Below are 23,274 nucleotides of genomic sequence, written 5' to 3'. Positions count from 1 at the left end.
AAGCTGGTTGGTGTGCTTTATTTTGGGGACAAACTGAGTAGCGAATTGGTTGTTTTCAGTAAGTGGGAAAATTTATTGATATGCTGTGAGCCGTGGAGAAGGGAGACTGAATTAACAGTGCACTCTTCCCACCTCAGTCTAACAATATGCAGGTGAAGGGTTATAACTGGAGTCTTACTTGAGCACTTATAAGAAGACACTGAGTGAGACTGGTGGAGAATTTGAGTGAGGAGCTACATATTTGTAATCCTTTTACTCCATACAATAATTGTGCCCTGGTGATTTATCCACCTTCAAGGAGGTCAGACACTCTAGTACTTCCTCTCTCATTATGCTTATCGTATCTAATATTTCACAGTCCTCCTCTTTAACTACAATGTCTTCATCAACCCTCTCCTTTGTGAAGACAGAGACAAAAAACTCATTAAGAACCCTGCCCATATCTTCTGCATCCACGCATTAGTTCCCTTGCACATCTCTGATAGGCCCTACTCTTTCCTTAGTTATCCTCTTGCTCTTAATGTACTGATAAAACATCTTTGGGTTTTCCTTGATTTTACCTGCCAATATTTTCTCATGTACTCTCTTTGCTTTCCTAATATCCTTTTTTACTTCGCCTCCGCATTTTCTATACTCCTCGAGGCTTTCTAAAGTATTAAGCTTTTTGAGACTGTCATAAGCTTTCTTTTTCTGCTTCATCTTTCCCTGTAAGCTTCTAGATAACCAAAGGGCTCTAGATTTGGCAGTACCACCCTTTTTCTTTGTTGGGACATGTCTACACTGTGCCTGCAGAATCTCGCTTTTGAATGTCTCCCACTGGTTTGCCACTGATTTTCCTTCAAGTAGCTGTATCCAATAGTCCACTTTTGCCAGATCACTTCTCAGCTTCGTAAAATTTGCCTCTCCCTAACTTAGAACTTTTACTCCTGTTTTATCTTTGTCCTTTTCCATAATAATGCTAAGTCTAACTGTATTATGGTCACTATCTCCAAAATGGTCACCCACTGCTACTTCATACCCTTGCCCAGCTTCATTATCCAAGACTAAATCTAGAATTGCACCCCCTCTCATTGGTCTTGCTACGTGCTGGCTAAAAAAGTTCTCTTGAATGCAGTTCAAGAATCTTGTGCCCTTCACACTATTTGTATCCCAATTGAGATTGGGGTAGTTGAAATCCCCAACTATCATTGCCCTTTTGTTTTTGCACTGGAAATTTGCCTACATATTTGTTCTTCTATCTCCCTTTCACTATTTGGGGGTCTATACTACACTCCTAGTAGTGTGTAACAAGGAACGTCAATGAGGGTTGCGCATTTGATGCAGTGTACATGGTTTTTAACAAGACTTTTGATAAGGTCCCAAACGGTAGAATAGTCACGAAAGTAAAAGCCAATGGGATCCAAGACAAAGTGACAGGCTGGATCCAAAATTGGCTCAAAGGCAGGAAGCATAGGGTTACCGCTGATGAGTACTTCTGTGACTGGAAGGCTGTTTTCAGTGGGAGTTCACAGGGCTCAGCACTAGATTCCCTGCTTTTTGTGTTTTTAGCAATGATTATGGGGAGACGATGGCATAGTGGTAATGTCGCTGAATGAGTAATCCACAGGCCGAGACTAATGTCCTGGGGACATGGGTTCAAATCCCACCGCAACATCTGGTCAAATTTAAATTCAATTAGTAAATAAAAATCTGGAATTGAAAGCTAGTCTCAGTAGTGGTGCCATAATAGACTGTCGGTAAAAATTCAGCTGGTTCACTAATGCCCCTTAGGAAAGAAATCTGATGCCCTACTGGTCTGGCCTACATGTGACTCCAGACCCAGACCAATGTGGTTGACTCTTACCTTCCCTGTGAAATGGCCAAGAAAGCCACTCAGTTGCCAAGGGCAATTAGGGATGGGAAACAATTGCTGGCTTTGCCAGCTATGTCCACATTACACGGAAAAATTTAAAAAAATTGGACTTAGATGTAGGAGGTATGATTAAGAAGTTGGCAGACGACAAAAAAATTGGCCGTGTGGTTGATAATGAAGAAGAAAGTTACAGACTGCAGGAATGGATTAGTCAGGTGGGTGGAACAGTGGCAAGTGGAATTCAATCAGAGAATTGTGAGGTAATTCATTTGGGGAAGGCTAACAAGGCAAGGGAATACACAATAAAATGTAGGGTACCGAGAAGTGTAGAGGAACAGAGGAAGCTTGGAGTGTGTGTCCACAGAGCCCCAAAGGTGTTTGGACAGATAGACAGGGTGGCCTAGAAGGCATACAGTGGGGATGGTGGCATAGTGGTAATGTTACTGAACTAGTAATCAGAAGCTATGACTAATGAGCTGAGTTCAAATTCCAAACACAGCAGCTTTTGTCATTTTAATTCAATTAAATACTAAATCTGGAATTAAAATCTCATCTCATTAATGGTGACCATGAAACTACCAGATTGTTGTAAAAATCCATGTGGTTCACTAATGTCCTTTAGGGAAGGAAATCTGCCGTCCTGACCCGGCCTGGCCGGCATGCAAATCCAGCCCCACAATGTGGTTGACTCTCTAAGGCGCTCCAAAATGGCCTAGCAAGCCTATCAGTTGTACCAAACTGCTCCAGAAAAGTTGAAAAATAAAACTGAATGGACCACCCAGCATCGGCCTAAGGCAAAGGAAAAGCCAGCAGACAGCCTGCCCAGCGAACTCTGCAAAGTGCTCCTTACCAGAATCTGGGGACTTGTGCCAAAATTGGGAGCACTCTCCCACAGACTAGTCAAGGAATAGCCTGACATAAATACACTCACTGAATTGTACCTTATAATGTCCTAGATTCCTCCACCATCATCCCTGGGTATGTCCTATCCCACTAGCAGGTCAGACCCATCAGAGGTGGCTGCACAGTGGTACACAGTCAGGAGGGCGTTGCCCTGGGAGTCCTCAACATTGACTCCGGACTCCATGAAGTCTCATGGCATCAGGTCAAACATGGGCAAAGACACCTCCTCCTGATTACCAACTACTGCCCTCCCTTGGCTAGTAAATCAATACTCCTCTATGTTGAACCCCACTTGGAATAAGCACCGAGGGTAGCAAGGGCACAGAGTACACTCTGGATGGGAACTTCAATATCCATTACCAAGAGTGGCTCAGTGGCAAGACTACTGACTGAGCTGGCTGACTCCTGAAGGACATATCTGCCAGACTGGGCCTGCGGCACGTGGTAAGGGAACTAACAAGAGGGAGAAAAACCTGCTTGACCTTGCCCTCACCAACCTACGTGTCACAGATACATCTGTCCGTGACAGTATTGGTAGGAATGACCATCGCCCAGTCCTAGTGGAAACAAGTCCAATGAGGATAGCGTCCATCGTGCTGTGTGGCACTACCATTCTGCTAAATGGGATAGCTTCAGAACAGATCTGGCAGATCAAAACTGAGCATTCATGAGGCGCTGTGGAGCATCAGCAGAATTGTAATGATCCACAATCTGTAACCCCATGGCCTGGCATATCCCTCACTCTACCAACATCATCAAGCCAAGGGATCAACCCTAGTTCAATGAGGATTGCAGGACAGCATGCTAGGAGCAGCACCAGGCACTAATAAAAATGAGGTGCTAACCTAGTGAAGCTACAACACAGGACTACACGTATGCTAAACAGTGGAAGCAGCACGCTGTAGACAAAGCAATCCCACAACCAATGGATCAGATCAAAGCTCTGCAGTCCTGCCACATCCAGCCGGGAATGGTGGTGGACAATTAAACAACTAACAGGAGGAGAAGGCTCCACAAATATCCCCATCCTCAATGATGGGGTAGCCCAGCACATCAGTGCAAAAGACAAGACTGAAGCAATTTCAACAATCTTCAACCAGAAGTGCCAAGTGGATGATCCATCTCAGCCTCCTCCTGAGGTCCCCAGCATCACAGATGCCAGTCTTCAGCCAATTCAATTCACTCCACGTTATCAAGAACAGCTGAAGGCACTGGATTCTGCAAAGGCAACGTCCCAACAATAGTAGTGAAGAACTGTGTTCCAAAACTAGCTGCGTCCCTAGCCAAGCTGCTCCAGTACAACTACAACACTGGCATCTACCTGACTATGTGGAAAATTGCTCAGGTATTTCCTGTCCAAAAACAAGCAGAGAAAAATCCAATCTGGCCAATTGTTACCCCATCTACTCTTGATCATCAGCAAAGTGATGGAAGGCATCAACAGTTCTATTGAGCAGCACGTATACAGCAATAACCTACCCACTGATGCTCAGTTTGGGTTCCGCCAGGGCCACTCGGCTCCAGATCTCATTAGAGTCATGGTCCAAACATGGGTAACAGAGTGGAATTCAAGAGGTGACTGCCTGTGACGTCAAGGCAGCATTTGACACAGTGAGGCATCAAGGAGCTCGAGCAAAATTGAAGTCAATAGGAATCAGAGGGAATACTCTACTGTTTGTAGTCAAACCTAGTACAAAGGGAGATGATTGCGGTTGTAGGAGGCTAAACATCTAAGCCCAGATCATTGCAAGAGTTCCTCAGGATAGTGTCCTGTATCCAACCATCTTCAGCTGCTTCATCAATGACCTTCTCTCTATCATAAGGTCAGAAGTGGGGATGTTCGCTGATGATTGTAAAGTGTTCAGTACCATCCACGACTCCTCAGATACTGAAACAGTCCCTGCCCACATGCAGCAAGACCTGGGCAACATTCAGGCTTGGGCTGATATGTGGCAAGTAACATTCGCGCCACACAAGTGCCAGGTAATGACCATCTCCAACAAGAGAGAGACTCTATGGAGAAAGAAATAGAGTTAATGAATCAGGTCATGACCTTTCATCCGCTATTTCTTGATATCACGTGGAGTGAATCAAATTGGCTGATGAAAGGTCATGACCTGATTCATTAATTGTTTCTTTCTCCACAGATGCTGCCTGACCTGCTGAGTATTTCCAGCATTTTCTGTTTCCGTTTCAGATTTCCAGCATCCGCCGTATTTGATTTTGTAAGAGACAGAGACTCTAACCATCTCCCCTTGAGATTCAGTGACATTACCCAACGTTGAATCCACCACCATCAATATCCTGGGGATTATCACTCACTAGAAACATAACTGGAGCAGCCACATAAATACTATGGTTACAACAGCAGATCAGAGCTGAGAATTCTGTGGCGACTAACTCATCTTCTGACTCCCCAAAGTCCGTCCACCATCTACAGGGCACAAGTCAGCAGTGTGATGGAATACTCTCCATTTGCCTAGACAACTGAGGCTCCAACAATACTCAAGAAGCTTGACACCATCCAGGACAAAGCTTGATCAGCACCCCATCCAGCACTTTAAACATTTACTCCCTCAACCACCAGCACACAGTGGCAGCAGTGTGCATCATAAATAAGATGCACTGCAGTAACTCAACAAGCCTCCTTCGACAGCAGATTCCACACCCGTGACCTGTACCACTGGCAAATTCCCCTCCAAGCCATACACCACCCGGACTTGGAACTATATTGTCATTCCTTCACTGTCGCTGGGTCAAACCTGGAACTTCATCCCTAATGGCACTGTGGGTGTATCTACATCCCAAGGACTGTAGCAGTTCAAGAAGGCAGCTCACCATCACCTACTCAAGGACAACTAAGGATGTGCAACAACTGCTGACCATGCAAGTGATGCTCACATCCCATGAAGGAATAAAAAAGCAGCAATAAATACAGGATACTTGCCTTTATTGGCCGAGGCATAGAACATAAGAACTGCAACTGTATAAACCCTGGTTAGGTCACAGCTGGAGTACTGCGTACAGTTCTGGTCACACATTACAGGAAGGATGTGATTGCACTAAAGAGGATACAGAGGTGGTTTACGAGGATGTTGCCTGGACTGGAGAATTTCAGTTATGAGGAAAGAATGGATATGCTAGGGTTGTTTTCTTTGGAATAGAGATGTAATTGAACTGTAAAATTATGAGAGGTCCAGATAGAGTGGATAGGAAGGCCCTATTCCCCTTGGCTGAGGGGTCCATAACAAAGGGCATAGATGTAGGGTAAAAGGTAGGAGGTGTAGAGTGAATTCGAGTGGAAAGTTTTTTCACCCAGAGAGTGGTGGGGGAACTCACTGTCTGAAAGGGCGGTGAAGCAGAAACCCTCATAACATTTAAAAAGCACGAGGATATGCACTTGAAGTGACGTAATCCAGAAGGCTATGGACCAAGAGCTGGAAAAGCGGGATTAGGCTGGATGCTAACTTGTCGGCCAGCACAGACACGATCGACAGAATGGCCTCCTTCCATGCTGTAAATTTATATTATTTTTATGACTGATTCTAGAAGTGTAGAGACTAAACTACAGGAAGAATAAATGTGTTGATTGAGGCCTTATTGTAATGCTTAAAGTATTTTCATTGATTTTTTGATGTAAACATTTACAGTAACAATTTGTGTGTCTGTCCTCTATGTAATTAGTCTCAAGTCTGTCAATGGTGCTATTCCTACTGATTAAATGCCTATTTATCTCCTTTTAAACAGTTATTTTCCAGCTTTACTAATTAGCAACCATATCACTCAACATTTTCTACCCAAATTGATCGTTGCAAAATAAGACACAAGTTACTGCACTTCATTGTGTGAAGTGCTTGGATACTCTGACAAGGTAAAGCACAATAAACAAGAATTAATTTGTAAGTGTATGACTTCCGATAGAGTAGAGAGTCCATGTATCCAACTGACTAATCAGAAGTGATGAACACTCATTAGAAATCTCTATTGTACATGCCAATCACATTTCACCAAGTATTCCAAGTTGCAGTTCACAGCTAAGATCAAGACAGTAAAAAGATTACTGGATTCACTCAGCAGGTCTGGCAGCATCTGTGGAAAGAGAAGCAGAGTTAACGTTTCGGGTCAGTGACCCTTCTTCCGAAGAAGGGTCACTGACCCGAAACGTTAACTCTGCTTCTCTTTCCACAGATGCTGCCAGACCTGCTGAGTGAATCCAGCATTTCTTGTTTTTGTTTCAGATTTCCAGCATCCGCAGTATTTTGCTTTTATTATAGTAAAAAGATTACGCTGTACAACACCCCACATTCAGGTTGAGACTAAGGAAAGCACTTGTGATTACAACTTCCCAGGTGAGTGGATTATAATTATTTTTGGAATACAATGAGCTGCAGATTATCTGAACAAAGCGACACGGAAACTCAACTAGCCTTGACAAGTTCTGGGTTAAGGAGCCCTCGCTTTACTAAGCATAGGCATCCACCTTTATCTTTATTCCATTCTTAAACTTGCTGGTTCTTCATTCCAAACTCCTAAGGTATTACTAATCGACGGGATAATGGCACCCATGATTTAGTACAGATGAGCAATCTCAAATTGAGAAAACTTGAGGGTAACCATTGTGAACATACAATGATCATTGTTACTCTAAGATTGAACATAGAACAGTACAGCACAGTACAGGCCCTTCGGCCCACGATGTTGTGCCGAACCTTTAACCTACTCTAGGATCAAACTACCTACACACCCTTCATACTACTATCATCCATGTACCTATCCAAGAGTCGCTTAAATGTCCCTAATGTATCTGCTTCTACTACCACCACTGGCAGTGCATTCCACGCACCCACCACTCTCTGTGTAAAGAACCTACCTCTGACATCTTCCCGAAACCTTCCTCCAATCACCTTAAAATTATGCCCCCTGGTGATAGCCCTTTCCACCCTGGGAAAAAGTCTCTGGCTATCCACTCTATCTATGCCTCTCATCATCTTGTACCCCTCTATCAAGTCACCTCTCATCCTTCTTCGCTCCAATGAGAAAAGCCCTAGCTCCCTCAACCTTTCTTCATAAGACATGCCCTCCAGTCCAGGCAGCATCCTGGTAAATCTCCTCTGCACCCTCTCTAAAGCTTCCACATCCTTCCTATAATGAGGCGACCAGAACTGAACACAATATTCCAAGTGTGGTCTAACCAGGGCCTTATAGAGCTGCAGCATAACCTCGTGGCTCTTAAACTCAATCCCCCTGTTAATGAAAGCCAACACACCATACGCTTTCTTAACAACCCTATCAACTTGGGTGGCAACTTTGAGCGATCTATGGACATGGACCCAAAGATCCCTCTGTTCCTCCACACTACCAAGAATCCTGTCTTTAAGCCTGTATTCTGCATTCAAATTTGATCTTCCAAAATGAATCACTTCACACTTTTCCAGGTTGAACTCTATCTGCCACTTCTCAGCCCAGCTCTGCATCCTGTCAATGTCCCGTTGCAACCTACAACAGCCTTCCACACTATCCACAACTCCAGCAACCTTTGTGTCATCGGCAAACTTGCTAACCCAGCCTTCCACTTCCTCATCCAAGTCATTTATAAAAATCACAAAGAGCAGAGGTCCCAGAACAGATCCCTGAGGAACATCACTGGTCACCGAGCTCCAGGCTGAATACTTTCCATCTACTACCACCCTCTGTCTTCTATGGGCCAGCCAATTCTGTATTCAGACAGCCAACCTCCCCTGTATCCCATGCCTCCTTACTTTCTGAATGAGCCTACCATGGGGAACCTTATCAAACGCCTTGCTAAAATCCATATACACCACATCCACTGCTCTTCCTTCATCAACGTGTTTGGTCACATCTTCAAAGAATTCAATAAGGCTTGTGAGGCATGACCTGCCCCTCACAAAGCCATGCTGACTGTCTCTAATCAAACTATGCCTTTCCAAATAATCATAAATCCTGTCTCTCAGAATCCTCTCCAATAATTTGCTCACTACCGACGTAAGACTGACTGGTCTATAATTCCCAGGGTTATCCCTATTCCCTTTCTTGAACAAGGGAATAACATTTGCCACCCTCCAATCATCTGGTACTACTCCAGTGGACAGTGAGGATGCAAAGATCATCGCCAAAGGCGCGGCAATCTCTTCCCTCGCTTCCCGTAATATCCTTGGGTATATCCCGTCTGGCCCCGGGGACTTATCTGTCCTCATGTCTTTCAAAATTTCCAGCACATCCTCCCTCTTAACATCAACCTGTTCGAGCATATCAGCCTGTTTCACGCTATCCTCACAAACAACCAGGTCCCTCTCACCAGTGAATACTGAAGCAAAGTATTCATTTAGGACCTCCCCTACCTCCTCCGACTCCAGGCACAAGTTCCCTCCACTATCCCTGATCGGCCCTACCCTCACTCTAGCCATCCTCTTGTTCCTCACATAAGTGTAGAACGCCTTGGGATTTTCCTTAATCCTATCCGCCAAGACTTTTTCATGTCCCCTTCTAGCTCTCCTAAGTCCATTCTTCAGTTCCTTCCTGGCTACCTTGTAACCCTCTAGAGCCCTGTCTGATCCTTGCTTCCTCAACCTTAAGTAAGCTTCCTTCTTCCTCTTGACTAGCTGTTCCACATCTCTTGTCATCCAAAGTTCCTTCACCCTACCATCCCTTCCTTGCCTCATCGGGACAAACCTATCCAGCAGTCGCAGCAATTGCTCTCTAAACAACCTCCACATTTCTGTCGTGCATTTCCCTGAGAACATCTGTTCCCATTTTATGCTCCCCAGTTCCTGCCTAATAGCATTGTAATTTCCCCTCCCCCAATTAAATATTTTCCCATCCCGTCTGCTCCTGTCCCTCTCCATGACTATAGTAAAGGTCAGGGAGTTGTGATCACTATCACAGAAATGCTCTCCCACCGAGAGATCTGCCACCTGGCCTGGTTCGTTGCCAAGCACCAAATCCAACATAGCCTCCCCTCTAGTTGGCCTATCTACATATTGAGTCAGGAAACCTTCCTGGACACACCTGACAAAAACTGCTCCATCCAAACTATTTGCACTAAGGAAGTTCCAATCAATATTAGGGAAGTTGAAGTCACCCATGACAACAACCCTGTTACTTCTGCACCTTTCCAAAATCTGCCTCCCAATCTGTTCCTCCATGTCTCTGTTGCTATTGGGGGGTCTATCGAAAACTCCCAATAAAGTGACTGCTCCTTTCCTGTTTCTGACTTCCACCCATAATGACTCAGTAGACAAACCCTCCTCGACGACCTCCCTTTCTGCAGCTGTGATACTATCCCTGATTAGCAATGCCACTCCCCACTTGGGATTAAAATTTGTTATCGGGAATAGAAAAGAGGGCATTTTGCTCTGCCACTGGATTGTGGTATACCTGAACATAGATTAGTCGATAATAAAAGCAAAATACTGCGGATGCTGGGAAATCTGATATAAAAACAGAAAGTGCTGGAAATACTCAGTCGGTCAGACAGCATCTGTGGACAGAGAAGCAGAGTTAACGTTTCAGGTCTGTGACCTTTCATCAGAACTGGCACAGGTTAGAAATCTAATAGGTTTTAAGCAAATAAAGCGGGGATGGGGGGGGGAGCGGTGCAGAAAGAGGTGTGTGATGGCCTTCTGTCCTGAGATATTAACTGACAAGGAGGTTATAGGGCAAAGGCAAAGAGCGTGTGCTAATGGTGTGTTGAAAGACAAAGCATTAGTGCAGAGAGAGTGTTAATAACAGAATAACCAACAGCCCTAGCCAAAAGCACAAACATGAAAACCCAGTTTAAGGCAGGCACCTGGTAAAAAAAAAAATTTAAAAAAATAATAATAAAAATAGGGCCAGTCATGCTCTGAAATTATTGAACTCAATGTTCAGTCCAGAAGGCTGTAGAGTGCCTAATTTGAAAATGAGGTGCTGTTCCTCGAGCTTGCTTTGATGTTCACTGGAACACTGCAGCAAGCCAAGGACGGAAATGTGGGTGTGAGAGCAGGGTTGTGTTCGAAATGGCAAGTAACTGAAAGTTCGGGGTCATGCTTTCAGGCTGGGTGAAGGTGCTCCGCAAAGCATGCACCCAATCTGCGTTTTGTCTCCCCAGTGTAGAGGAGCCCCCATTGTGAGCAGCGAATACAGTATACTAAATTGAAAGAAGTACAAGTAAATTGCTGCGTCACCTGAAAGGAGTGTTTGGGGCCTTGGATAGCGAGGAGAGAAGAGGTTAAAGGACAGGTATTATCCCTCCTACGATTGCATGGGATGGTGCCGTGGGAAGGGTGCGAGGTGTCGGGGCAATGAAGGAGTGGACCAAGGTGCCATGAAGGGAATGATCCCTTCGGAATGCTGAGTGTGGAGGGGAGGGGAAGATGCGTTTGGTAGTGGCATCATGCTGGAGGTGGCGGAAATGGCGGATGATGATCCTTTGGATATGGAAGCTGGTGGGGTGGTAAGTGAGGACAAGGTAAACCCTGTCGCAGTTCTGGGAGGGAGGGCAAGGGATGAGGGCAGAAGTACGGAAAATGGGCTGGACATGGTTGAGGGCCCTGTCAACCACAGTGGGGAGGAATCCTCATTTGAGGAAAAAGGAAGACATATCAGAAGTGCTGTTGTGGAAGGTTGCATGATCAGAGCAGATGCGTCGGGGATGGAGAAAGTGGGAGAACGGAATGGAGTCCGTACAGGAAGCAGGGTGAGAGGAAGAGTATTTGAGGTAGCTGTGGGAATCGGTGGACTTATTAGGAATAACAGTGGACAGTCTATCCCCAGAGATGGAGACAGAGATGTCGAGGAAGGGAAGGGAAGTGTTGGAGATGGACCATGTAAAGATGAGAGAAGGACCATGTAAAGATGAGAGAAGGGTGGAAATTGGGAGTTAAGTTGAAGAAGTTTTTCAGTTTGGGGTGAGAGCAGGAATGACACCGATACAATCATCAATGTACCAGAAAAAGAGTTGGGGGAAGCGGCCTTAGTAGATCCTGCATTAGTCGACCCTGATCTGCGTCTGAAAGTGAAAACTGCACTAATCTTACATTTTGAGAATATTAAAAATGGAAACATAAAGCTATAAATTACTGACTTACTATAAAAAAGTATTATAGACACAGCTCTTATTGAACAGTTCCCTTCTGCAGCACAAGTGCAATGGCCATAAAACTATACATCCTTAAGAATAATGAATACATATTTTCAAGTGGTTGATTTCTGACCAGAAATACCTCAGCTTTAGGAAAGGGATGGCCTTGTAGGTCAACTTGAAAAATGAGGGGGGTCAGTGGAGTGGGGGGGGGTGTTCAAGAGTAATGCAATATCATATATCTTTTAAGAAGTGTTATATCTTTTAGGATTACAACCCAGACCAAGCTACCATGCATTACATATGAAATGGAAAAGCTCAGTATGAATCAATATTTATGTTACTATTTCCATCACACAGTTTCTTCCCATTAATTATTAACTGCAGTGTTGACTGGCTGCCAACTGATATTATGTAAACACTGACATTGCAAAATTAGGATTGTAACAATTATAATGGGAATAGCATGCTCAAAGGTTTTTGCATGAAAATATTTATTAATCTAACAAGTATATTGATATTCTTGCTGGATTTTGCATCCAATCAAAAAGACCCCTCCTGGCTTCATTGTCCCTGCACATTAAACATCATCATTTGGCCAAGATAAGGCCCAAAACCAATTCTGTTTTATCGGGATACCAGAGTGACTTCCTTCCTTATTTTTCCTCTCTTCCAATTCTTGTGCAGCTATACCAAACTTCAACTTGATAATACCACCAAAACATTTAGAAAAGAGCACACAGAAAAATCTTTACTCCTCACCTCAATACAAGCACAATACTAGGTTTAGGGAATGCAGCTGGGGACGTGGAAAGGGTATCTATTGGGAAGCACTTTGATGGAAGTAATCATATTTTAGTTAGATTTAGGATGGTTATGGAAAAGGACAAAGATAGACCAGGAAATAAAAGTTCTCAATTAGGGAAAAGCTCATTTTACAAAGCTGAGATATGGTTTAGCTAAAGTGGACTGGAAACAGCTACTTGAAAGTAAATCAGTACCGGATCAGTGAGAGGCATTCAAGGAAGAGACAGTGAGGGTTCAGAGCAAGTATGTATCCTCAAAGAAAGAGGGTAAACACCAGATCCACTGCCCCTGGATGTCAAGGGGCTTAAAGAAGAGGATAAAGAAAAAAAGGGAAGTATATGACAGGTACTGAGCTCATTACTGCAGAAAACCTAGAGGAGTATAAAAGGTGTAGTGGCAAAATTAAAAAGGAAATGTTGAAAACAAAGAGAGGGCATGAAAAAAAACTGGCAAGTAAAAGCAAGGAAAACCCAAAGATATAAATACATAAAGAACAAGAGGATAACTAAAGTAAGAATAGGGACCATTAGTGGAGGATGTTGGTGTGGTTCTTAATGATACATAGCGTCTGTTTTCATGAAAGAGAGGGACGATACAGACATTGCAATCAGGGAGGAGTGTGAAATATTAGATGAAATTAACATAGTGAGAGGTCTGGATGAAATGCATCGTAGGCTGTCAAGAGAAGCAAAAGAAGAAATAGTGGAGGCTCTGACCATCATTTTCCAATCCTCTCTGGATGCAGGTATGGTGTCAGAGTACTGGAGGGCAGCTAACATTGCATCACTGTTTAAAAAGAGAAAAAGAGACAGACAAAGTAACTACAGACCAGCCAGCCTAACCTCCATGGTGGGAAAATTATTGGAAAAGATTCTGAGGGACAGGATATATCTTCGTTTAGGAAGACATGATTTGTTAAGGGAAGGTCATGTCCGACCAGCATGATTGAATTTTTTGCGTAGGTGTCAAAGAGGGCCAATGAGGGTAGTGCACTTGATGTCGTCTACATAGATTTTATCATGGTGGTCTCACATGGTAGACTGGTCACGAAAGTAAAAGCCCATGGGATCCAAAACAAAGCGGCAAGTTAGATCCAAATAAAAACAAGAAATGCTGGAAATACTCAGCAGAACTGGCAGCATCTGTGGAGAGATGGCTCCACAGATGCTGCCAGACCTGCTGAGTATTTCCAGCATTTCTTGTTTTTATTTCAGATTTCCAGCATCTGCAATATTTTTCTTTTATTTAAGTTAGATCCAAAATTGGCTCAGATGCAGGAAGCAAAGGGTAATGGGTCAATGGGTGTTTTTATGAATGGAAGGCTGTTTCTAATGGGGTTCTGTCCGGCTCATAACTAGGTCCCTTGCTTTTTGTAGTATATATCAAGGATTTGGGCTTGAATATAAGGGAGTATGATTAAGAAGTTGGCAGATGATACAAAAATTGGTCATGTGGTTGATAATGAAGAAGAAAGCTGTATACTGCAGGACGATATCAATAGACAAGTCAGGTGGGCGGAACAGTGGCAAATGGAGTTCAATCTGGAAAATTGTGAGGTAATGCATTTGGGGAAAGTAAGGGAATACACAATAAATGGTAGGATACTAAGAAGTGTGGAGGAACAGAGGGACCTTGGAGTGCATGTCTACAGATCCTTGAAGGTGTCTGGACAGGTAGATAAGATTGTCAAGAAGGCAAACAGGATACTTGTGTTGGTTAGCCGAGGCATAGAAGATAAGAGCTGAAAGGTTATGCTGGAACTGTAGAAAACACTAATTAGGCCACAGCTGGGGTATACTGCATACAGTTCTAAACACTGCACTATTGCACTAAAGAGAGTGCAGAGGAGATTTACGAGGATGTTGCCTGGACTGGAGAATTTTAGTTAAGAGGAAAGACTGGATAGACTAAGGTTGGTTTCTTTGGAACAGAGGGGGCTGAGGGGAGACCTAATGGAAGTGTATAAAATTATGAGGGGTCCAGATAGAGTGGATAGGAAGGCCCCATTCCCCTTGGTTGAGGGGTTCATAACCAGGTGCACAGATTTTGGGTAAGAGGACAAAGGTTCACAGAGACTTTGAGTGGAAATTTTCTTTCACCCAGAGAGTGGTAGCAATCTGGAACTCACTGCCTGAAAGGATGGTAGAGAAAAAAAGCCCTCATAACATTTAATGAGTATTTGGACATGTACTTGGAGTGCCCTAATCTACAAGGCTATGGACCAAGAGCTAGAAAGTAGGATTAGATGGCGACCTGTCGGTTGGTGCGAACACGATAGGCCGAATGGCCTCCTTCCATGCTATAAATGAGCCTGATTTTACTCAAGATTGTTGGGGAAAGCCTGACATAAAAAATATCTGGGTTTTGAAATGCGAGGACTCTACTTCAATTTTTACAGAAATCATTAATATTGTACCATACTTCATATTCACACACAGCACTCACCTGCGTTCAAACATTCTCAGAGAGTATAGTTTGCAGGTACATCCCAGTGCAATCACAAGCAGTAGTCCACAGATTAGACTTCCAATGACTGCCGCAGTTATCACCCTGGTGGGTACAATCACAGGACAATTCTCCTCATCACTGCCATCACCACAGTCATCCTGTGCATCACACACCCAGCTCTCAAACACACAACGATTGTTCTTGCAGTGAAAGTTACCAGGCTGGCAAAAGAAACAGTTCTTCTCATCCGAGCCATTCGGACAATGGTTCTGATAGTTGCAACGGTCAGTCAGAGGGTAGCATACACCATTGCGAGAACAGGGGAACTCATCCTTCTGGCACGAGCTGCAATTGCGCTCATCTCGTCCGTTTGGGCAGTGCCAATAACCGTCACAGCGCTGTTGTTCAGTATAGCAGCCCCAATTACCTCCACAAGGGATCTCCCATGGAAGGCAAAACCCTGCAACTTGGTAGGTAGCATTAAAACCTCTGGCTGCATTTACTTTGTCAGCATAAAAATGTACCCGCACCTGTCCAGAAGAAGAGATGATCGTGATTGGTGGCCGGGAATCAAAGGACGTCAGGACACGTAGCAACTTATGAGAATTTTCCTCCAGGCCATCATACACTTTGACATAATCCCCATAGCCAGTGCCATCCAGCTTAAAGTCAATGATACGCAAAATGATTTTGCGTCGGTCTCCAGTATCTATCAGCCATGTGCAGTTGCTCCCAGGTGGATAAAATGCAGGATAATTTGGAGAACTAAATGTGCCATAAAAGTTTCTCAGCCATTCCCCACAGCTAGGAGCATCACAGTCTATTTCATCTTCCAAATCAAGGCAATCAATATTTCCATCACATCGCAAGGCCTCAGGTAAGCATGTATAAGCTGCAGTATAACGCGAGAGACACTGAAACTGGTCATAGGTACAAGGCTGAAATGGAAAGGCAGTCGGGGGCATTAACCGCTCACATAGCTCTTCATCGGAATTGTCTCCACATTCATCCATGGCGTTGCATTTCCAAATATCAGGGATACATTTTCCATTAGTGCAGTGGAACTGGTCCCAGTCACAGCCTGCCTCCTCAGATCGTCCTGAAAGGAAAATATACTTATAAGACACTATTTGAAAAGTAGCATTTATTCAAGCAGTTGCCTCAAACTGAAGAAGCATAAACTTCAAAATGAATCTTTTCACTTAAACATGCTTTCTTGTGTCTTAATCTTTTCAGAAGAATTGCTCAGCAGAAAATATACACAGGGCCAAACTTTCAGCTTAACACATTACTACAAATACTTACAGTGCTGTTACATGCCTCCTTTGGAATGACTAACTTCCTTTCACCGTTCAAAATGCACTTTATGCCTCCAGTTCAGTATAGTTGCTGGCACCAAGGAGATGATATTTAAGGTGGGGGTGGGGGGTATATAGAGAATGGGCCAACCTAGAAAATTTCTTTCCAATTCTTTCCCAATAAAGCATCAATGCAAAACCCACCACTGGCTGAAATGAAAACTGCATAAGTTAAAGGCATTGATTCAAGACAAGATTGTTGCTTTGCTTTCACTTTTTAAATTTTCTGATGGCAGGCGTCTTCACTTTTCTGTGAGGGCACAAGCACAGCTTTTTCCTCCCATGCCATGTATCTTCTGCATCCAAGGGGGCGAGACAGATTGCTGCTTTGTGGTCATTATCAATGCAACTGCTTACTAGCAGCTAGAGGGTGCACAAGAATGGCCCTTTGGAGACTTCCTCACTTTTTTCCCCATCAGGTCATAACCCCAGATAGGATAAGTGTGGAGAAGAAAGTCAACGCATGCCATAATGTGCTGCAAAAAATACTGCAAGTCCTCAGAGCTACAGGTCTACAGTTCAGCTACTTTTTAAAATCTCAGTGACAGCAACAAAACAAAGAAAACAAAACAGGCGACGTTTCTTAGAAATCTCAGCGGTGAACAGAAATTTTATTAGGCCAGTATTGAGTGTATAACGGGTTGTGCAACATGGGAGTGGGGAAAGGTTTTAACCCTTGATGTATTTTTGAACTTTTAATTACACCCTACACCAAACTGACCTTCAAGAATGAGTACAACTAATCTGTATGTTAATCCGATATGATATATGATCCATATATGGCAGATCAGAGGGCTGAAAACAGCGGAGGCCCTAGAGGAGAATAGAATGTGCGGGGGGGGGGGGGGGGGGGGAGTACTTAAAAAAGTAATTAGGAGAGCGAAGAGGGGGTATGAAAAAACACTGGCAAGCAAGGTAAAGGAAATCCCAAGGCATTTTATAAGTATATTAAGGGCAAGAGGATAACCAGGTAAAGAGCAGGGCCCATCAGGGACCAAAGTGGCAATGTGTATGTGGAGCCGGAGGACGTAGATGAGGTTTTAAGTATTAGTTTTCATCTGTGTTCACTATGGAGAAGGACGATGTAGGTGTAGAGATCAGAGAGGGGGATTGTGCTATACTTGAACAAATTAGCATTGAAAGGGAGGAGGTATTAGCAGTTTTAGCGGGCTTAAAAGTGGATAAATCTCCAGGCCCAGATGAGATGTATCCCAGCTTGCTATGTGAGGCAAGGGAGGAGATTGCAGGGGCTCTGACACAAATTTTCAAATTCTCTCTGGCCATAGGACTGGAGGACAGCAAACATGGTACCATTATTCAAGAAGGGTAGGAGAGATAAACCAGGTAATTACAGGCCAATGAAACATCAGTGGTTGGCAGACCACAGGAAAAAATTCTGAGGGACAGGATTAAACTCCACTTGGGAGAGGCAGGGATTAATCAAGAAATGCTGGAAATACTCAGCAGGTCTGGCAGCATCTGTGGAGAGGTCACTGGCCTGAATTATTAACTCCGCTTCTCTCTCCATAGATGCTGCCAGACCTGCTGAGTATTTCCAGCATTTCTTGTTTTTATTTCAGATTTCCAGCATCTGCAGTATTTTGCTTTTATTTTAGGGATTAATCAGGGATAGTCAGCATAGCTTTGTCAGAGGGAGATCATGTCTAACAAATTTGATTGAATTTTTCGAGGAAGTAACTAGGTGTGTAGATGAGGGTAAAGCAGTTAATGTAGTCTACATGGACTTCAGTAAGGTATTTTGATAAGGTCCCGCATGGGAGATTGGTCAAGAAGGAAAGAGCCCATGGGATCCAGGGTAATTTGGCAAATTGGACTGAAAATTGACTTAGTGGCAGGAGGCAGAGGATGATAGTCCAGGGTTGTTTTTGCGATTGGAAGCCTGGGACCAGTGGTGTACCGCAGGGATCTGTGCTGGAACCCTTGCTGTTTGTGTGTACATTAATGATTTAGATGTGAATATAGGTGGTATGATCAGTAAGTTTGCAGATGACACAAAAATTGGTGGTGTCATAAATAGTGAGGAGGAAAGCCTTAGATTACAGGACGATATAGATGGGCTGGTGAGATGGGCAGAGCAGTGGCAAGTGGAATTTAATCCTGAGAAGTGTGAGGTGATGCATTTTGGGTGACTAACAAGGCAAGGGAATATACGATGGATGGTAGGACCCTAGGAAGTACAGAGGGTCAGAGGGACCTTGGTGTACTTGTCCATAGATCACTGAAGGCAGCAGCACAGGTAGATAAGGTGGTTAGGAAGGCATTTGGGATATTTGCCTTTATTAGCCAAGGCACAAAATATAATAACAGGGAAGTTATGAGGGAGCTTTTTTAAACCCTGGTTAGGTCACAGCTGGAGTACTGTGTACAGTTCTGATCGCCAAATTATAGGAAGGATGTGATTGTACTGGAGAGGGTGCAGAGGAGATTCACCAGGATGTTGCCTGGGCTGGAGCATTTCAGCTATGAAGAAAAACTTGGTTGTTTTCCTTAGAGCAGAGAAGGCTGAGGAGGGACATGAATGAGGTATACAAAATTATGAGGGGCATAGATAGGGTAGATAGGAAGAAACTTTTTCCCCTTAGTGGAGGTGTCAATAACCAGAGGGCATAGATTTAAGGTAAGGGGCAGAAGGTTTAGAGGGGATTGGAGGAAAAACTTTTTCACCCAGAGGGTGGTTGGAATCTGGAACACACTGCCTGAAGGGGTGGTAGAGGCAGGAACTCTCACAACATTTAAGAAGTATTTAGATGAGCACTTGAAATGCTGTAACATACAAGGCTATGGGCCAAGTGCCGGAAAATGGGATTAGAATAGATAGGAGCTCGATGGCCAGCATGGACATGATGGGCCGAAGGGCCTGTTTCTGTGCTGTTTAACTTTATGACTCTATATGCTTCCTTAGATAAGGAGACCAAAACTGTACACAATACTCCAAGTGTGGTCTCACCAATGCATTACATAATTGAAACAATACATCTTTAGTCCTGGACTCAAATTCCCTTGCAATGAAGGTCAACATACCATTTGTCTTCTTAATTGCTTGCTGCACCTGTATATAGCTTTTAGTATAACTCACAAACAAGGACACCCAGGTCCCTTTGGACATCAACACTTCCCAACCTCTCACCATCTAAGAACTACTCACCCTTTTTTTCTACTGAAGTGGATCACTTCACACTTACATTATATTCCATCTGCCATGTTCTTGCCCATTCACTTAGCCTGTCCAAATCCCCTTGAGCCTCCTTGCATCCTCCTCACAACTTACATTCCCTCCTAGTTTTGCATCATCCGCAAATTTGGAAATATTATAATTGGTCCCGATATCCAAGTCATTTATATAGATTGTAAACAGCTGTGGCCCAAGCACTGATCCTTGCAGTACCCACTAGCATCAGATGAGAAGCAACAACTATTTTGACACAAATAATAAATTAAGGAAGTATTTCCATTGAGTGGTGTGCTATGCTAATAATACACAAGTTTTGACAGAAGTGTTACACAAGAGTGAATGACTTAATATTGCAATATAAAACTGAGGATAAGAAAGTATGCAGCTTGCAGAGTCAACTAGGTTGAAAGAAGTAGGATAAAAGATAGCGCCTCCACCTCCAAGATTAACCAATAGACATTGGACCTCTCTCTATATAAGAATGGTAGCTACTAACGCCTATTCATGTACATTGATAACAATGATCCATCCCCATGAATTTAAAATGGGTTTCTTTGCTATTTGGTCACTGGCACTTGTTACCATTGATCCAGAACTTAATTTTTTTCCTTTCCCTGCCCCCTGACCTTCCCTTCTCAACTCTCCTATAAAATAACAGGCGATAATCATTGGGCTCCAGTGCACTGTTCCCTTTGGTCTACACTAATTCAAATCAATGAGTGAGTAGCTTTAAGCCTTCTGAATTCTGATGAAAGGCCATCAACCTAAAACGTTAACTTTTTCTCTCTCCACAGATGCTGCCTGGCCTGCTGAGTATTTCCAGCATTCTGCTTTTATTTCAGATTTCCAGCATCTTCAGTATTTTGCTTTTGTTTTGTTGCCTTAATCTATTACCTTTAGGTGAAAGGAAATTAAACTTCCTTATATGACTAAGTAAAACAGTCATTTTCTGTATGCACTTGTTCCTCTCTAGAGGACAGCATCCCTTTCATCTTGAGAGAATGCGTGCTGACTGACTCCAGTTAAGTAGCTGCTTTTAATATATCTGTAGTATCATTAGTGACAATGGATTCAGACTCTTCACAGATTGATTCCGTGACTTTACTTTTGATTTGTTTCAGGTTCAGCGGGGAAAATATTTCAACCTCAGTTTGTTTGTTTAAATATGTATTCCACTTCTCTTTCTTTCATACCATAAACCACTGGGTGAGAGGGGCAATATCTGTCCCAAACGCCTCCTCTTGGTTGTTTGCTAACATTTTCATTATGCTTAAATTGAGCTCAACATTGGCAACAGAATTGAACCACAGAAACAGATTCATTTGATATGCAGAAAAAATTTCATTACCTAGACGTTGCACATCAAATTTGTCACAAACTAGCTTACTGCCAAAAATAATCAAAAACCTATTTCAAGACTGTGCAGAATAGTTAAACCACATGGGTGGCAGAAAAATATGACTTTCAACTTATGTCTGTGACAGGAGGGGAGATTCAGTTTTCATGACAATTGAGATTTTGAGTGTGTTATTTTGACTAGTCAGGTCGATGCAAAAAATCCCAATACACTGAAGAAGGGCTGGGGAGTTCTCAATAAGTTTCCACATAAGAGACTGCTAACAAAAATTAGAGTACATCAAATCGGGGACAACCTATCGAAATGAATAGGGAACTGGATCAAAGATAGAAGACAGAGCATAGGGACAATGAGCAAGTACTCCAATTGACAAGATGTGACTACTGGTATCCTCAGGGATCTGCACTGGAGCCTCATGTTTTCACTGTGCTTAGAAATAGCTTAGATGAAAGAAGAGAGAGCTTTAGATCCAAGTTTGCTAACTACACCAAGTTAGGTGGCACTGCAAATAGCATAGATGGGAGAAGAAAGTTGCAAAGAAACATTGAAAGATTAAGTGAGTGGGCTAAACTGTGACAGATGGAATTCAATGTGGTGAAATGTGTGGTCATCTACTTTGTACCCAAGAAAGATAGATCAAAGCATTTTCTAAATGGCGAGAAGCTAGGAAGTGTGGAGCAGAGAAATTTAAGGATCCAAAGGTTGATAGGTTAATTGGCCATTATAAATTGCCCCTAGTATAGGTAGGTGGTAGGGAAATATAGGGACAGGTGGGGATGTGGTAGGAATATGGAATTAGTGTAGGATTAGTATAAATGGGTGGTTGATGGTCGGCACAGACTCGGTGGGCCGAAGGGCCTGTTTCAGTGCTGTATCACTAAACTAAACCTACAGGAATCAATGAGAGCTGGTGGACAGGTACAAAAGATAATTTAAAAGGCTAATGGAATGTTGATCTTTATCACAAGGGGTGTGGAATACAAAGAGGTGGAAGTTGTATTGCAGTTATATAAAGATCTGGTTAGACCCCCATTTGGAGTACTGTGCTCAGTTCTGGGCACTGCACTCAGGAAGGATTTATTGGCCTTCAAAAGCAGATTCAACAGAATGATACCAGGGCTAAAAAGGTTAAGTTATCAGGACAAGTTGCCTAAACTGTATAGTGTACTTCCTTGAGTGCAGAAGATTAAGGTCCAATCTAATTGGTGTTTAAGATGATGATGATCAGTTGTTTTTCAGAAAGTATAAAAGCAGGGCTTCCTCAGTACAGTTTTTTTCTTCAATTTAGCAATTAACTAAAAATTACTCCTTAAGAGAATTTAAGTTTTATTGCAGCCTTAACACAAGCTCTCTGGGAGCAGCTGCAGCTAGTTACTTAGGTAGCTGGCTTAAACTGGTTTTCAGAAGCTTGACTCAGTTGTTTTTCAGGAAGTATAAAAGCAGGGCTTCCTCATTACTACTTCAGCTATACAATAGTGCTGCTTTGAGTGCACAGAATGTAAAGTGGGAATTTGGTTGGTGAGGGAAGTGCTCCTTCCTTTCTTTCTTTTTCTACCTTTTTTCAGTCTCCAGTAGCTGGCTCTTACTTTTGTACAGGGTAAGTTACTCTACTTATTCTAATTGTGATATAAAGTTTTTAAAGTTATGGTATCGTAGATCAACTTAGCCAAGTGGAATGTACATCCTGTGGTTTGTGGGAAGTCATGAATGCACCATGTGCCCTGCAGGAAGTGTCACTGGCTTAAGAAGCTTTGGAACCTGACTGGCTGCTGGAGTCACTGTTGTACATCTGTGAGACTGAGGACTATGTGGATAGCACATTTAGGAAGGTAGTCACACTGCAGGTTCACAGCATGTAGGAAGAGAAGGAATGGGTGACTGCCAGGTAGCCTGAGAACCAGGCAGGCAGTGCAGGAGTTCCCTGACCCTTACTTGCTAATTGGTTTTCCATTTTGGATACAGATGAGAGCGATGGCTCCTCAGGGGAGTGCAGCAAGAGCAAAGTCTGTGGCAACATTGGTGGCTCTCCTGCACAGGAGGGAAGTAAGAGTGGCAGAGTAAAGGTTATAGGGGATTTGATAGTCAGGGGATCAGACCAGCATTTCTGTGGCAGTGAATGTGACTCCAGTGAATGCTGCCTCCATGTTGCCAGGGTTGAGGATGTTATGGAGTGGCTGCAGGACATCCTTCTGGGGGAGGGTGAACAGCCAGAGGTCATGGTCCACATTGTTACCAATGATGTAAGTAGAAAAAAGGATGAGGTTCTGAAAGCAGATT

The 23,274-nt window shown here is 43.4% G+C and overlaps 1 protein-coding gene across 2 annotated transcripts in view; it reads right to left on the bottom strand.

The window, feature by feature from the left end:
- The window catches only part of lrp12 (low density lipoprotein receptor-related protein 12), a 64,998-nt gene that overhangs the window by 19,615 nt on the left and 22,109 nt on the right, over positions 1-23,274 (bottom strand). For both annotated transcript variants that reach the window (XM_068032300.1, XM_068032299.1), the window contains one exon: positions 15,087-16,188. In XM_068032300.1, the coding sequence (XP_067888401.1) occupies positions 15,087-16,188 (1,102 nt within the window). The remainder of the gene's footprint in view (positions 1-15,086; positions 16,189-23,274) is intronic.

Source organism: Heterodontus francisci, chromosome 5, assembly GCF_036365525.1.
Source record: "Heterodontus francisci isolate sHetFra1 chromosome 5, sHetFra1.hap1, whole genome shotgun sequence".
Lineage (NCBI taxonomy): Eukaryota > Metazoa > Chordata > Chondrichthyes > Heterodontiformes > Heterodontidae > Heterodontus > Heterodontus francisci.
This window is presented reverse-complemented; position numbering and strand designations above follow the sequence as displayed.